General features: G+C 55.9%; 1 protein-coding gene across 3 annotated transcripts; it reads right to left on the bottom strand.

The window, feature by feature from the left end:
* Positions 1 to 1,827: 1,827 nt before the first annotated feature.
* PKDCC (protein kinase domain containing, cytoplasmic) lies at positions 1,828 to 11,587 on the bottom strand. Of its 3 annotated transcripts, none has more exons than XM_040224548.1 (7): positions 10,805 to 11,587; positions 6,635 to 6,757; positions 5,771 to 6,042; positions 5,017 to 5,096; positions 4,675 to 4,782; positions 2,959 to 3,132; positions 1,828 to 2,749 (listed from the first exon to the last, which is right to left on the bottom strand). In XM_040224548.1, exons 1-7 carry the CDS (start codon positions 11,441 to 11,443, stop codon positions 2,664 to 2,666), a joined length of 1,482 nt encoding a protein of 493 aa, XP_040080482.1. In that variant the 5' UTR covers positions 11,444 to 11,587; the 3' UTR covers positions 1,828 to 2,663. The 3 variants fall into 3 exon arrangements, with proteins under 3 accessions (XP_040080482.1, XP_040080483.1, XP_040080485.1); XM_040224549.1 differs by having other exon boundaries at positions 5,771 to 5,955; positions 10,805 to 11,458; XM_040224551.1 differs by lacking the exon at positions 4,675 to 4,782 and having other exon boundaries at positions 10,805 to 11,458.
* Between the last annotated feature and the right edge of the window lie 1,408 nt (positions 11,588 to 12,995).

Below are 12,995 nucleotides of genomic sequence, written 5' to 3'. Positions count from 1 at the left end.
CACGGTGCAGCCAAAAAATAAAGAAAAATTAAATCTAACACCGCACACAAAGATAAACTCAAAATGGATTAAAGATCTAAATGTAAGACCAGAAACTATAAAACTGTTAGAGAAGAACATAGGCAAAACACTCTCTGACATAAACCACAGCAGGATCCTCTACGATCCACCTCCCAGAATTCTGGAAATAAAAGCAAAAATAAACAAATGGGATCTAATTAAAATTAAAAGCTTCTGCACAACAAAGGAAAACATAAGCAAACTGAAAAGACAGCCTTCCGAATGGGAGAAAATAATAGCAAATGAAGCAACTGACAAACAACTAATCTCAAAAATATACAAGCAACTCCTGCAGCTCAATTCCAGAAAAATAAACGACCCAATCAAAAAATGGGCCAAAGAACTAAACAGACATTTCTCCAAAGAAGACATACGGATGGCTAACAAACACATGAAAAGATGCTCAACATCACTCATTATTAGAGAAATGCAAATCAAAACCACAATGAGGTACCACTTCACACCAGTCAGAATGTCTGCCATCCAAAAATCTGCAAGCAATAAATGCTGGAGAGGGTGTGGAGAGAAGGGAACCCTCCTACACTGTTGGTGGGAATGCAAACTAGTACAGCCACTCTGGAGAACAGTGTGGAGATTCCTTAAAAAATTGCAAATAGAAATGCCTTATGACCCAGCAATCCCACTGTTGGGCATACACACAGAGGAAACCAGAATTGAAAGAAACACATGTACCCCAATGTTCATCGCAGCACTGTTTATAATAGCCAGGACATGGAAACAACCTAGATGTCCATCAGTAGATGAATGGATAAGAAAGCTGTGGTACATATACACAATGGAGTATTACTCAGCCATTAAAAAGAATACATTTGAATCAGTTCTGATGAGATGGATGAAACTGGAGCCAATTATACAGAGTGAAGTGAGCCAGAAAGAAAAACACCAATACAGTATACTAACACATATATATGGAATTTAGGAAGATGGCAATGATGACCCTGTATGCAGGACAGCAAAAAAGACACAGATGTGTATAGCGGACTTTTGGACTCAGAGGGAGAGGGAGAGGGTGTGATGATTTGAGAGAATGGCATTGAAACATGTATAATAACATGTAAAAATAAATAAATAAATAAATCAAACAAAACAGAATCACACAGCTTTAAAAAATAATTACTATTAAAAAAAAAAAGAAGATGACTTGTATCCATGCTGGGGCTCTCTCTGGCCTCAGACCCTTTTCACTCTGGGCCTCCATGTACTTGGGCCGTGCCCTGTTAGACCCTCCCTCTCAAAACCCATGAAGAAGGGGCTGGGCTTTCCATGGACTTTGCTGTCTCCCCACCTTCCATATATTTATTTCTTGCTCAAAAGAAAAAAAAAAAAAAAGAAAAGAAAGGCTCTGAAAAAGAAAAGTGCATTACCATGTGGTGATAATGGCCGGGACCAACCCCTCCACCAAGGCAAAGCCAACCAGACTGGAGACTGCTCAGGATCCCCTGGCATGGCTGACATCCCACCATTAGGGCATGAGCCCTTTGGGTAAAGGCTTTGTATATTAGAAGCCAACGGGTATTAAAATTTTAACTTTGTTGGGGAAGGGGTTCCTCATGTCTTTGGTTAGGACAAGGATGTGGAGGACCAAGGAGGGAGATGGAAGCCATGGGCCTAGGGCTTGAAAACACATTTTGCAAACTTCAGTGTCTGCCATGGAGATTTCACTTCTTTGTCACACACCGCTCCTCCCCCAACTCCCAGACATACACCAGGGACATAACTGAGCACGAGTAAGTCAGGCCAAGAAACTGTGGCTGGGGAGGTCAGTCCTTGCCGTGAAATGTCATTTTATTAATTGATTTTATTTTATTTTTTACAAAAATAAACATTTTAATGAACAAGAAGTACAAAAGCTTCTGGATATACAAACTCCAGGAGCGGGGAGAGGCTGGTTTTGGCTGCTTTGCGGCTTTCACTGAAAGCAAATGAGGCAGAAAGGCCCCGGCCCCACCCCCGCCCCAGGTCCTGGCTCAAACTGCTACCTGCTCCTCAACCCACGACTTGGCTCATACCTGTGTGCTCCTCTGTCTGTGCCCCTGGGCTGGCTGGCAGGCGCCCCCTGTTGGGTTCCCAGAGGCAGCCGCCCTGGGGTACAGAATCGCCCACATCTTGGAGCATCTCTTCAAGTCTCCGCCCAGGAGCTTGGCTAAGAGAACGTGCTCCATGACCGATTGTCCCCTCGCGGCCCCTGCTGGGCCATGGCACATGCAGCAGCACCAGCAGCAGGGGCTCTGGCTACATTCTCACACTACACACAGTGATGGGGCTGCCCATGGAACTGTCCCCATTGAGGGGCAGAGCCCCCAATGGGGAGACCAGCCTGAGCCCTACTGGCAGCCGAGACGGTGAGAGGGGCAGTCAGCTCCCTCCCCCCCAATTCTTGGCTCTGGAGCCAGCAGTCCCAGACCTAGACTGGTAAACTCACATTTTTAACATTTGGCATTATTGCACGTTGTCCTGGTCACCTCGGTCTGTCTGGGCTGTCAGCTTGCTCTGTAGGGGTGCCCATGTGACATGTAGTGCTGCTAGGGCAAGTCACGGGCAAGCCCAGCTGGCGGGGATGGTCAGCGGAGCCTGCAGATGGCTCAGCCAGAGGCCCTCACATATGTGGTCTTGCTGGGATCAGGGACCACGTGGCTCCATCCTGTCTTGAAAAAGACCAGTTGCCGACCTGGAGGCAGAAGTGAGAGGTAACAGGACTGGATGTTTCTCTCCCTGGAGGCAGGGCCACTCTCCCTAACACAAGGACACTTGTCTCATCCCCTCAGCCTCCTTGTCTTCTCATTGTTTCTGGCTTCTGATGGGGGACCACCACTACCTGTCAATCTCTTCTGGGGAGTCTGGTCACCTCCCTCAGGATGTCCTTTCCCCCTAGCTCACCTGTCCAGGTGGTCTGGTTGGTGACCACAAAGGCCTGGCACTGGGCATGGTTCTCACAGATGTCCACGGCCTCGGCCAGGTTGAACACGGAAAGGAGGCAGCCTCCGTGGTGGTAGGATGGCCAGCATCGGTAGTCCTCCTGGGGGATAGTACTGTCGGGGAGGCGCTGGTACTCTGTGGGTTGGAGACGGACATTTAAAGCTGGGCTTCCCAAACTTCAGTGTGCATGTGAATCTTCAGGAATCTTGGTAAAATGCAGATTCGGATTCTGAAGGTCTGGGGTGGGACCAGGGAACTGGCATTTCCAACCAGCTTCTGGAACTGCTGGTCTGCAGACCACACTTTGAGGAGCAAGAGCTTCCTGCTGCCCTTGGTCCCCGTTTCCTTCTGGCCTTGGGAGAGAGGTTAGGCCAGCTTCTTGGGTAGGGGGTGGTCAGTCACGAGTTTCTGAAGTTCAGAGGCATGCAGATGAATGCAAAACACAAAAAATTACCATTTGGGAATCCACAACTTGAATGTTTGGGGCAGAGGCTGGTGGAAGAATATGAAATCTTCCCATTTCACAGAAAGAGCCCCCTGAGGCTCTGAAAACTCAATCCGGAAGCTGCTTCACTGCAGGCCTCCTGTTCATCCGAGTTTTTCCTGCTGCCTGGGGAGCCCCAGCTCTGGACTGATAATGCAGAAGCCCTGGGCCTTGGCCACCCCGCCTTCCTACCTCCTTCTTCTACAGGGACTAGACCAAAGTCCAGAGCAGGCTGTGATTTATAGCCCCATAAACGGAGTCCTCAGGGACAGAGCCAGCCATTGTTCACCTCGTTAAACTTTATTTACAGGGCTAACGAGGGCTCCCCCACCCCTAAGACTGGCCAGAGCTCCTTGAATACGGATGCTGCCCATCCCTCACCCCCTGCCAACCATGCTAAACCCCAGGGCCTCAGCGGAGAGACCGCGCAGCCTGCAAGTCGTGACTGGAATTCTCTCCCTGCTCGGGGGCTTCTTAACTGGTATCAGGTGTAGCCCTCTCCACCTCCAGCCATCCTCCTAGCCCCAGAAGGGTGAGGAAGGAAAGAGAAGTAAACACAGACTGTGTTCCAGCTGTGTAAGAGGAAACGAGTTAACCGCTTTCACACATTTCACCTATCATTTACTCCCCGGAAAAATTTCATGAGGCAGGTAATACTGAACCCAATTCACAGATGAGGAAAGTGAGGCTCAAGGTGTAAATATCTTGCTGAAAGTACACACAATACAGAACGAGCTTTGCAGCCACCCAGAGAAGGGGTGTCAGAGCCCAACCTCCAGTTCAAGGCCGAATTATAGTTATTCCTGGGCTTCCCTGGTGGCTCAGATGGTAAAGAATCTGCCTGCAATGCCGAAGACCAAGGTTTGATCCCTGGGTTGGGAAGATCCCCCGGAGAAGGAAATGGCAACTCATTCCAGGATTCATGTCTGGAGAATCATATGGACAGAGGAGCCTGATGAGCTACAGTCCACAGGGTTGCAAAGAGTCGGATACGAGTGAGTGAATAACACACATGTACATAGTTGTTCTAACTCAGTCAGAGGGAAGACCTCTGAGCGAAGGCCAAGCAGTCTCTCTGCATCACTCCAAGTGAGTCTCAAAGGGAGGTTGAGCCACTTCCCCAACTTGGGGGATCACTCTCTGGAACCGCTCCCCACCTTCCCTGCCCCTGAATCCCTACAGGGGCCACTCACCGGCCTGGCTGCCTGCAGTGGAGTTCTGCAGATACTGCCCGCTCCGGTACAGGTGCAGCACCTTCTCCAGCTGGGCCAGGGTCTCGTCCGCCCCCCAGGCAAGCTCTCCTGTAGAGCGAGGTGGGGCTCTAAGAGGGCACCTGGGCCCCTACATCTCCCTCCCCGCCCCCACCCACCCCAACTCTGGAGCCTGGGCCCTGATGACCCGAGGACTTGGGCGGGGGTTTGCCACAGAATCGATTTTGGGAAGTGATGTTTCTGGACTGTGTGCCATCCTGGGCCATTCTTGTTCCCACGCTTGCTGGAGGCATGGGGGACAAGGTGATGGGAGGCAGTGCTCACCTGTGGCGTTGACGATGCTGTCCAGCAGGGGCCGGAGTGAAGGCGGGGCACTATGGGGCAGGAGGTATGTGAAGAAAAACCTGGGGCCGAGAGAAATCAGGGGCTCAAGGTCCAGCCTGTGGGGACATAGCCTTCCTCTACCCCAACTTGGGACAGAACCCCAATCTCGCTAGGGAGCCTGATCCCTTGGGCTAACCATCTCACCCATGTAGCCCAGAGGGTGCCTAGGAGTCGATTCAGAATAAGGAGTCAATTAAGCATGTACCCTGTTGGGGTCTGAGCAGATGCTAAGGCCACAAGTAACCTCACACCAAATTGAAGTCTGAGGTGTGTTTTCCCCATCCACCCTGGGGACTTGTCCACCCCTCAGCCCCACATTATCCCCCAGGTTGACCTGTGTCGGAACCAACTTCCATGGCTTGGCTCTCTGAGGAGCTTCCACAAGTGAAGGGCCTGGGGAGGAAGGGGCAGGGCCCTCCCACCAGCCCTAGGCCGAGTCTGGCACTATTTTAAGAAGCCTCCAGCTGCCACCCCCCAACCCGGATTCTCCCTGGAGCTGACTATTTTTAGCTTCATGTCAGGAGCCTGCCTGTTCCCTTCTGAACGTGGGGGAGCCTTTCTCCGCCCCTGCCACTCCATTGGTCATGGCAGAGTCTCCCGCCCTGGCTGGTCTCTTGGACCCCGTGTGAGCTCCCCTCCCTGCCGTGCCCCTTGGGGCCTCTCGCGGGTCCTCCTGAGTGGGGGTGGAGGTCACCTGTAGGCATTGTAGAGGTTGCGTTTCTCATTCATGGCCTCGCACCAGCCCTGGGCAGAGCAGGGCAGGGTGAAGTTCCTGGCTGGGAACTCGAGTATGCAGTCGGCGCTGCCTGTGCACGGCGTCTCCTCCACACGGGCGTCATCCAGATCTGTCACCTTCAGCTCCCCGTCCACCAGCACAAACTGTCGGGGGCGGAAGTCCAGCAGAGTGACCGAGCCCAGCGGGGAGTGGGCCAGGTGGTGGAGGAGGCGGCCCAGGCTCAGGCAGATCTGAGGGGCAGACACCGGACTGCTCACTGCTTTCCTCCAGGGAGGGGAGCCTGGGGGCTCCAAGGTGCCCTTCTCTGAGGCTCTGGACTGAGCTGGGGGGTTTGCCTTTCTCTTAAAGGCTCGAGTGTTCACTAAGGGCTGAGGCCTGGGGCCTTATGGAGCAAACCAGTGATTTTCTACGACCCCATGGCTGGACTGACCCTGAGGGTAACATGGAGAAAGGGAAATCTGGGGACTCCTCCCTGAAGTTGCATCTCAGTGTGGGTTCTGTCCAGTGCATGCAAGTAGAGGGCAGGCCAAGATGACCTTAAGATCTTTCCAGACATAGGACACTGGCCCTCCAGTGCAGCCAGGCTGAGCGGGTATGTGTGTGTGTGTGAAACAGGAGTATAAAACCAGGATCCTCTCTGCCTTGTTTTGTTTTTTTTTTTTTTTAACCCTTTGGCTGATGGCTGAGTCAACTTCTCGGCATCCCTTCCTCCCTCCCTCCCTCAACTAAGGAGGAGTCCAAGCTGCTCTGGAGGGCTGACCTTCTAAGGGAGAACCATCCCAGCCAGAAGCCCAAGGCCAACTGGCCCTCCTCCCTGCTCACTCGGAAGCGATCCTCCCAGGAGGTCTGCAGCAGCTGAATCATCTCCACAGGGGCGCCCAGCTCCGTGATGGTGGTCAGGGTGTCTGGGATGTCCTCACTGTCCTGGTAGCAGTAGCCAAAGAGCTGAAAGAGGCCCCGGCGGGTCATGAGGTCGCAGGGTGGGGATAGGGACGAGGAAGGGCTGGGTGGTCAGATGCCTCCACCCTCCCATCCCTAGGTCTCTGCTTCAGCTCAGGCCCGAAGAGAAGAGCAACTGTGCCTGGGAAGCCTGCGCTCTAGCCCACTGTTCTAGCAGCCCCTTACCTCTGGCCACTCCGGTAAATGGGCAGGTCTGAGCACCAGGTGATAACCATGCACCAGGCACTGTGCTAAACGTTGTACATGCATAACTCAATTCTTAGAATAACCTAAAAGGGCATAGTTGGTACTATTAGTATCTCCAATTCCCATGTGAGGAAACCAACTCAGAGGTTAAATTACCTCCACAAGGTCACACAGTTAAGAAATGCAGGAGCTAGGATTTAAATATATGTCACTCTGATTCCACAACCTTGTTCTTTCCAAGAGTACCATTTGCTAACTGGCAAACCAACAAATGGTTATTGTGCCTCCTCCCCTGTTCTAATCCTTGTCTTTGCTTCATCATTTCCACTTATAGGCACCTTCATTTTTCCTTTGCTCTGGTTTTTCTGTAGGGAAAGCAATCTCCCTGAAGGTGTGTAACAAGTGTTGATCAGTACAAAAAGAATCCAACTTTGCATAGTTGGTGGGGGCGGGGATGACCCACATCAGCTGGGGTAGTCGTGAGTTCCTCAGGAGGTCACTGTTCGAGGGCATGGTCACAAGGGCCTTTCCACTCCATAGGATCTGGGGGAGGGGCTCTGTACAGCTCAGCTGGCCAGGGGCTTCTGGGAAACACAGCCTGACTTTGTCACCGACACCTAAACCAGGATCCGTGCAGAGCCCTGCTTGTTCCCGCCTTTCCCACCTCGCTGCACATCAGCTAAGGGATCAGCCGATGCTCAAAACACCCAGCACCCTGTGGGACAGGAACACAAAGGCCAAGTTGTCGGCGAGAGTAGGAGGAGAGGGGAGCTGAAGGATGCGGCTGGGGGTGGGGTGGGGACCGGCAGAGCCAAGCCCCTGGGCTAGATGTCCCTGCAGCTTTCACCCTTCGCGGTTCCACTCCCGGCCCCTACACTCTCCCTTCCATCCCAGCAGGGACCTTTTAGCACCCCCATCCCTGGAGCCAGCCACCTCAGCCACGCCGGCACGAGGGAAGGCACATCTCAGATCACTAGGGTGGCGACTTGAGAGATGGGGGAAATCCCAGGTGCCCTCTTCTCCCCTCCTCTCCTTTCCTCCCCACCCCACATCAGCCCGGGGAGGCCCCAGATCCCAAAGAGGGCAGCGTAGGGGGAGGTAAAAGGAGCAGCCCTGGAGCCTGGTTCTCATTTTCTTGCCCAGAGTCTGAGCCTTTGTGGGAAACTTCTGAAGGTTATTAAACACCCGGAGGTCGTTAAATGCGCTGTTAACGAGGTATTAATCAACACCCCTCAGGAAAAAATAAAAAGACACCATTAACCCCCCCAGGAAGCTTGAGGCTGAGCATTTCAGTCGCATCTTTTGTTCCTCTGGGAGAAGAAATATACTCTGGCAGGGCCAGAATCAGGGCCCAGGCAGGCCTGGGGCCCCAGCTGAGGCCGGTGGGCCCAGAACAACAGAGGTGCAGGGGAGGGGGGACCCTTGTGCCCTTTGACCCTGGGCTATAGAGGCATCTGTCACGTGAGGGAGTGTGTGTGTGTGCGTGTGTTGTGTGTGTGTCAGAGGTGGGCTGGGGAGGGGTCACAGAAGATGGATGGAGACATCCCTCCCGGGCAGTCCCGGAGACCAGAGCAAGCTCTGGGAAGTGCCCAGTGGGACAAACTGTCCTGGGCCTTTGCTGTTTGAACACCCACAGCGCCAACTCTGGGGCTGCCAGAGAGGGGGAGGGAGCCTCGGGGAGCGGGAAGCACTCTCTGGCTCCTCCCTGGTTCAGCAAACAGTCGAACAATTTTGAAATTTTAAATGATTAAGAGGTATTAAAACAAAATTATTTCTAGTTCCCTGCACACCCGAATGGAAGCCTCCTGAGCAAGAAGACTCCCAGGTAGAAAACCTTCTTTGGAGGCAGAGGTGACATTGCTGAAGAAGCCAGAGGGATACTGGCCTGGGGGTCTGGGGATGAGACACCCACCAAAGCCGTCCCTAAATTCACCCCAAGCTTCCTCTACCTCCCTGTAAAGTAAGGGTAACTTTTCACCTCTCCCCTGACAGAAAGGACCTGGGACCCTCCCCATCTTGTAACACTTGTGTCTTAGGGCAACTCACCCCAATCTCCCATCCTGTAAGAGTCACACAGCCAACCCAGTCTAGGTCTAGAGAGGGACTGAGTGAAAACCAGTTATAATTTTTTTTTTTTGGACACCTCCAGCATTGTGGTGGGGGCCTGACGTTAAAGTGGAGGACCATTCTGTGATATACGAGGGGGTGGTTAGCTGATGCTAGTGTTGAAGTCTGGGTGGGGTAAGAGAGGGCGGGAGGAGTTCCTTAAGAGACAGGAGAGCACAGCAAACCTCCAATCTGTCGTAAGGGAGAGGGGTCTTGAATCAATTAACCAACACTCAATATCCTGCTAACACACTCAAGACCTTCCCCACTGCCTCAGAATCTGACCGACACCCCAGTTTCCAAAAAGTTCCCAGGAGCCCCTGGGGAAGGGAAGAGAACTAGATCCTCCCAGTTAGAATAGCCACGTATCCAGCTGCTCACTCCCTGCAGCTGCAGAGTCAGCTATGCCACCAGGCAAGCCACCCACAGCTGCTGGCTCTGCCTGACCTGCCACCAGTTCAGAACTCAGGACCCAGTCAACACGTGTCTGATCAGGGCTGGGATAGCCTGGGAGCCAGCAGTGGTGTCAGTAACTCTCTGACTTCTCTCTACTATTCTGTGATGCCCAGACCTGGGGTCCATCTCACTCCCGAGGAAAGGAGGGAAGGACTCCTGGGTTTTTGCTCAATTCTCCCAGGTGCAGAAAGGTTCATGTGAGTGGGCTGGGAGGTAGAAGGTGTGGGCATGGTTCCTCAGCTGGGGAGCCGGCACACACCCTGTGTTCACTGGGCCAGGAGCAGTCAGGGATTCCCCTCTGCTCAGACATGTGCAAAGGGAAGGGTTTGTCTAATCCCAGGACTGACTCAAGGACAGAGGAGAGCTGGGGGAGAGGAGGAAGTGGGTGTGTTAGGGCAGTGCTGGGACTGTGAGAGGCCCACTCTTTCAGTCTAGCCTGGAGAGGACAAGGTGGGGTCTCATCTTTCCTCTCTGCTCCCCAGTGAATGGGAGAGACAGTGTCCCATTTAGTAGGAACCTGGGCATCTGGCCTTCTCAATCCTCCAGTCTCTTGGCCACATTTGCTCAGGTAATGTGACTCTCAGACCCTCAGCCTGTCCCCCAAGCATTGAGCTAGGACCCCAAAGGCTTCCCCAAAGCCTACTTTGAGACCCAGGGTCTCCTCAAGGAAGGGCTAGGGCATTTTGTGGCCTACTATCCAATCCCCTCCAGTTCTTCCAGTGGCTTCTGGGTGGGGTAGTGGATATTCTTGGGAATCAAACCTGGTCTTTTTCTAGCTCTTCCCAACCCCATTTGCTGTGCCACCCCACCTTCAAATTCAGACAAGTCACTGTTTGGAAGTTGAGAGAAGTGGGGTTCAGATTCCATCAAGAAACTGAACGGATCACTGCAGCTGTGCCCCTAACTCAGGGGTGAGCTCTGTTCAGCGTCTCGGTTTGGGGTCATTTCCCTGGTGCTCAACACCCCAGCTCCAGCCAGAAGCAGGGTCCTCAGTCCAAATGGACCCCAATCCCCATCTAGAGTTTGGGAACCCTCTATCCTGATCTGTCTTGGTGTGGAAGCTGAGGAACCCGGGAGTCTCTTTGGACAGCCACCCAGGAATGAGAAGCAGGGTGGCGTAGAGGGGAACTGCCATGGACCGGGTTCTATCCCCCAGTTTAACCTGGCACAGTCACTGGGGCTCCGCTTCTTTATGTGTAAAAACAAGTGTTCTCTTCTAGCCAGAGAAACCGGACCTGGGCACGTCCAGCCAGCACCCTCAGCCCCGCACCCGCACCCTCGTACCTGCAGCACGTTGGGATGCCGCAGCCGCTCCAGCAGCACCATCTCTTTGAGCAGCTTATGGGCCGCCAGTCGATAGCAGCCCCTCCGCGCCCCGAACTCGCGCACGCAGCTGCCCAGATCGTGGCCGCTGAAGTCCACCGCCTTGAGCGCCACCGCCGCGCCGCCAGGCAGGCGGACCCGGTACACGGCCTTGGTGTAGCCGGAGCCCAAGTACTGAGCGCCGGACACGTTGCGGAGCGCGGCGCAGCCCAGGCGCGGGCCCGGACCAGGGGAGCCCGGGCCGGGAGCCGGGGGCCAGCCCGGAGCGCCGTCGGGCAGGGGCCGGGCCCGCGGGGGCCGGGGACGCTGCAGGCCCGGACCGCCCGGAGCCAGGTCCATAAGGCGCCGCCGCTCCGGCCGGCCGGCCCCGGGCCCGGGGCCCCCGCGGGAATAGCGCTGCACCTCCTCGTAGCGCGCTCGAATCTGCCGGGCCAGCTCTCCGCGGCCCCCGCGACGGCCCGGGCCCGGGGCTGGCGAGGGCCCGGGGGACTGGCCGGGCCGTGGAGGCTCCGAGCCCGGTGCGAAGAGCACGTTGAGGACCGAGCCCAGCAGGAAGGAGGCGCAGAAACCCGCGGCCACCGCCGCCCGCCGGCGCCGCATCGCTCCCCTCCCCCCGGCCGGCCGGCCCCGCGCGGCTCCCCGGCCGCGGCCCCGGGAGGCTCAGGCTCCGAGGCGGCTCCGCTCTGCGCTCCGCCGGCCCCCTGCCCAGCCCACGCGCATGGCCCCGGCGGCCCCGACCCCGGCCCCGGCCCCTCGCGGGCTGCACATCGGCCTGACACTTGCCTCCCTCTCGCCCTGCCCCCGCCGCTTATAAGGCCCGGAGCCGCCCCCGCCCCCGCCCCCTCCGCCTCCGCCTCCCAGCTCCCGGCCCGAGCCCGTCCTCGGCGCCGCCCCCTCCGGCCGGCCCGGCCTTCCCCGCTGACTGACAGCGGGACCTCCTCCTGCGGCCGTCCGGGCCTGAGAAGCGGCTCCGGCCCTGCCCAGCCCGGGATCGCGGGCCGGGGGAGAAAGGGAGGCGGCGGCGGCGGCCCCGGAACGAGCCAGGGGGATCGGACCCAGAGCGAGGGCGGATAACGGGGCTGGGGCGGCCAGATAACGGGCCCGGGAGGCGGTCAACTGAGCCGGCGGGGCAGGGTGGGGAGCAGACGGAGGGGCGAGGCCGGCGGGTAACCGGTTCCGGAAGGGACGAGCAGCTGGGTCCGGGGTGCGCCCTCCCTGGGACTCGGGGCCGTGGGGCTGGCTGGGCGCGGGGAAGGGGCGTGGGGCCCGCCTCACGGGGGGGACGCTGCTCATCGCTTAGTCGCGGATTCGGGGGCCGGGAATGGGGAGGCGGGCGCTCAGGGGCTGGCACCTGCGAGCGCCCGTAGGACGGGAACTCTGGGATCCGAAGAAAAATCAGGAGATCAGGAGATGCCCTATTCCATCTGCCCTACAAAGTTTCTCTGATTTTCCTTGTCCCTAAAGGCCCCACATCGAACCCCTGCCCCGGGGATTCTCGCAGACAGACGTTAGCCGCGGATCACGAACTTTATCCGTGCTAGTAATTTGTACAAACAGCACTTGTATCCACGGACATGCGTGGTCCTGATTGTCTCTGGAGCGTTTTGCATTAGTGTGTCTTAAGGGGCCACTGTGTCCGAGGAAGGGAGTGTATACCATGTGTGTAAGTAGGTGCTGACTCCGGCAGAACTTCTGGTCCCTCCTCCTCCCTCCCTGATTGCATCATTAGCGCTAATTGAGGAGCTTTCACACGCCAGTGCATTAGTTGTTTGGAGTGAGCTCCCCCCTCCTGGGAGAGATAAGCCGCCGCCCCTCCCCCTCGCAGTCCTCGGCTTCCTCAGCGCCCTGAAACTGTCCACCTAGATCCCCCCATCCCTCCTGGACACCTTCCTGCCCCCTGGTCCTTTCCTGGTTAATCGCTTTCTTCCTCGCAGTGTCAGAGATTAGCTGGAGAGGAGGCAGGAGGAGGTGGAGGGCCTAGAAAATCTTTCCTCCAGGAAGCTGAAGAGTTTTGAATGCAATCTCTGTGATGAGAAAGACAGAAATCTCCGGCCGGTTCTTTTGGACCTGGAAGGGCAGAGGACAGCTCTGACTCCTTGATCACCAGCCTGTGATCCCACTGATGTAGGGCTGTCCAGCCCTGACTCCTAAG

Source organism: Oryx dammah, unplaced genomic scaffold (assembly GCF_014754425.2).
Source record: "Oryx dammah isolate SB20612 unplaced genomic scaffold, SCBI_Odam_1.1 HiC_scaffold_25, whole genome shotgun sequence".
NCBI lineage: Eukaryota > Metazoa > Chordata > Mammalia > Artiodactyla > Bovidae > Oryx > Oryx dammah.
Note: the sequence above shows the minus strand (reverse complement) of the source record. Positions and strands in the feature narration are given on the sequence as shown.

Excerpts from the sequence above, each read along its gene's own strand:
- PKDCC (XM_040224548.1), bottom strand. The coding sequence starts at position 11,443 with ATGCGGCGCCGGCGGGCGGCGGTGGCCGCGGGTTTCTGCGCCTCCTTC. Across the intron at positions 4,783-5,016 it reads CAGCATCGTCAACGCCACAG|GAGAGCTTGCCTGGGGGGCG; the intron begins GTGAGCACTGCC and ends CTCGCTCTACAG. Across the intron at positions 2,750-2,958 it reads CAACCAGACCACCTGGACAG|GTCGGCAACTGGTCTTTTTC; the intron begins GTGAGCTAGGGG and ends TTCTGCCTCCAG.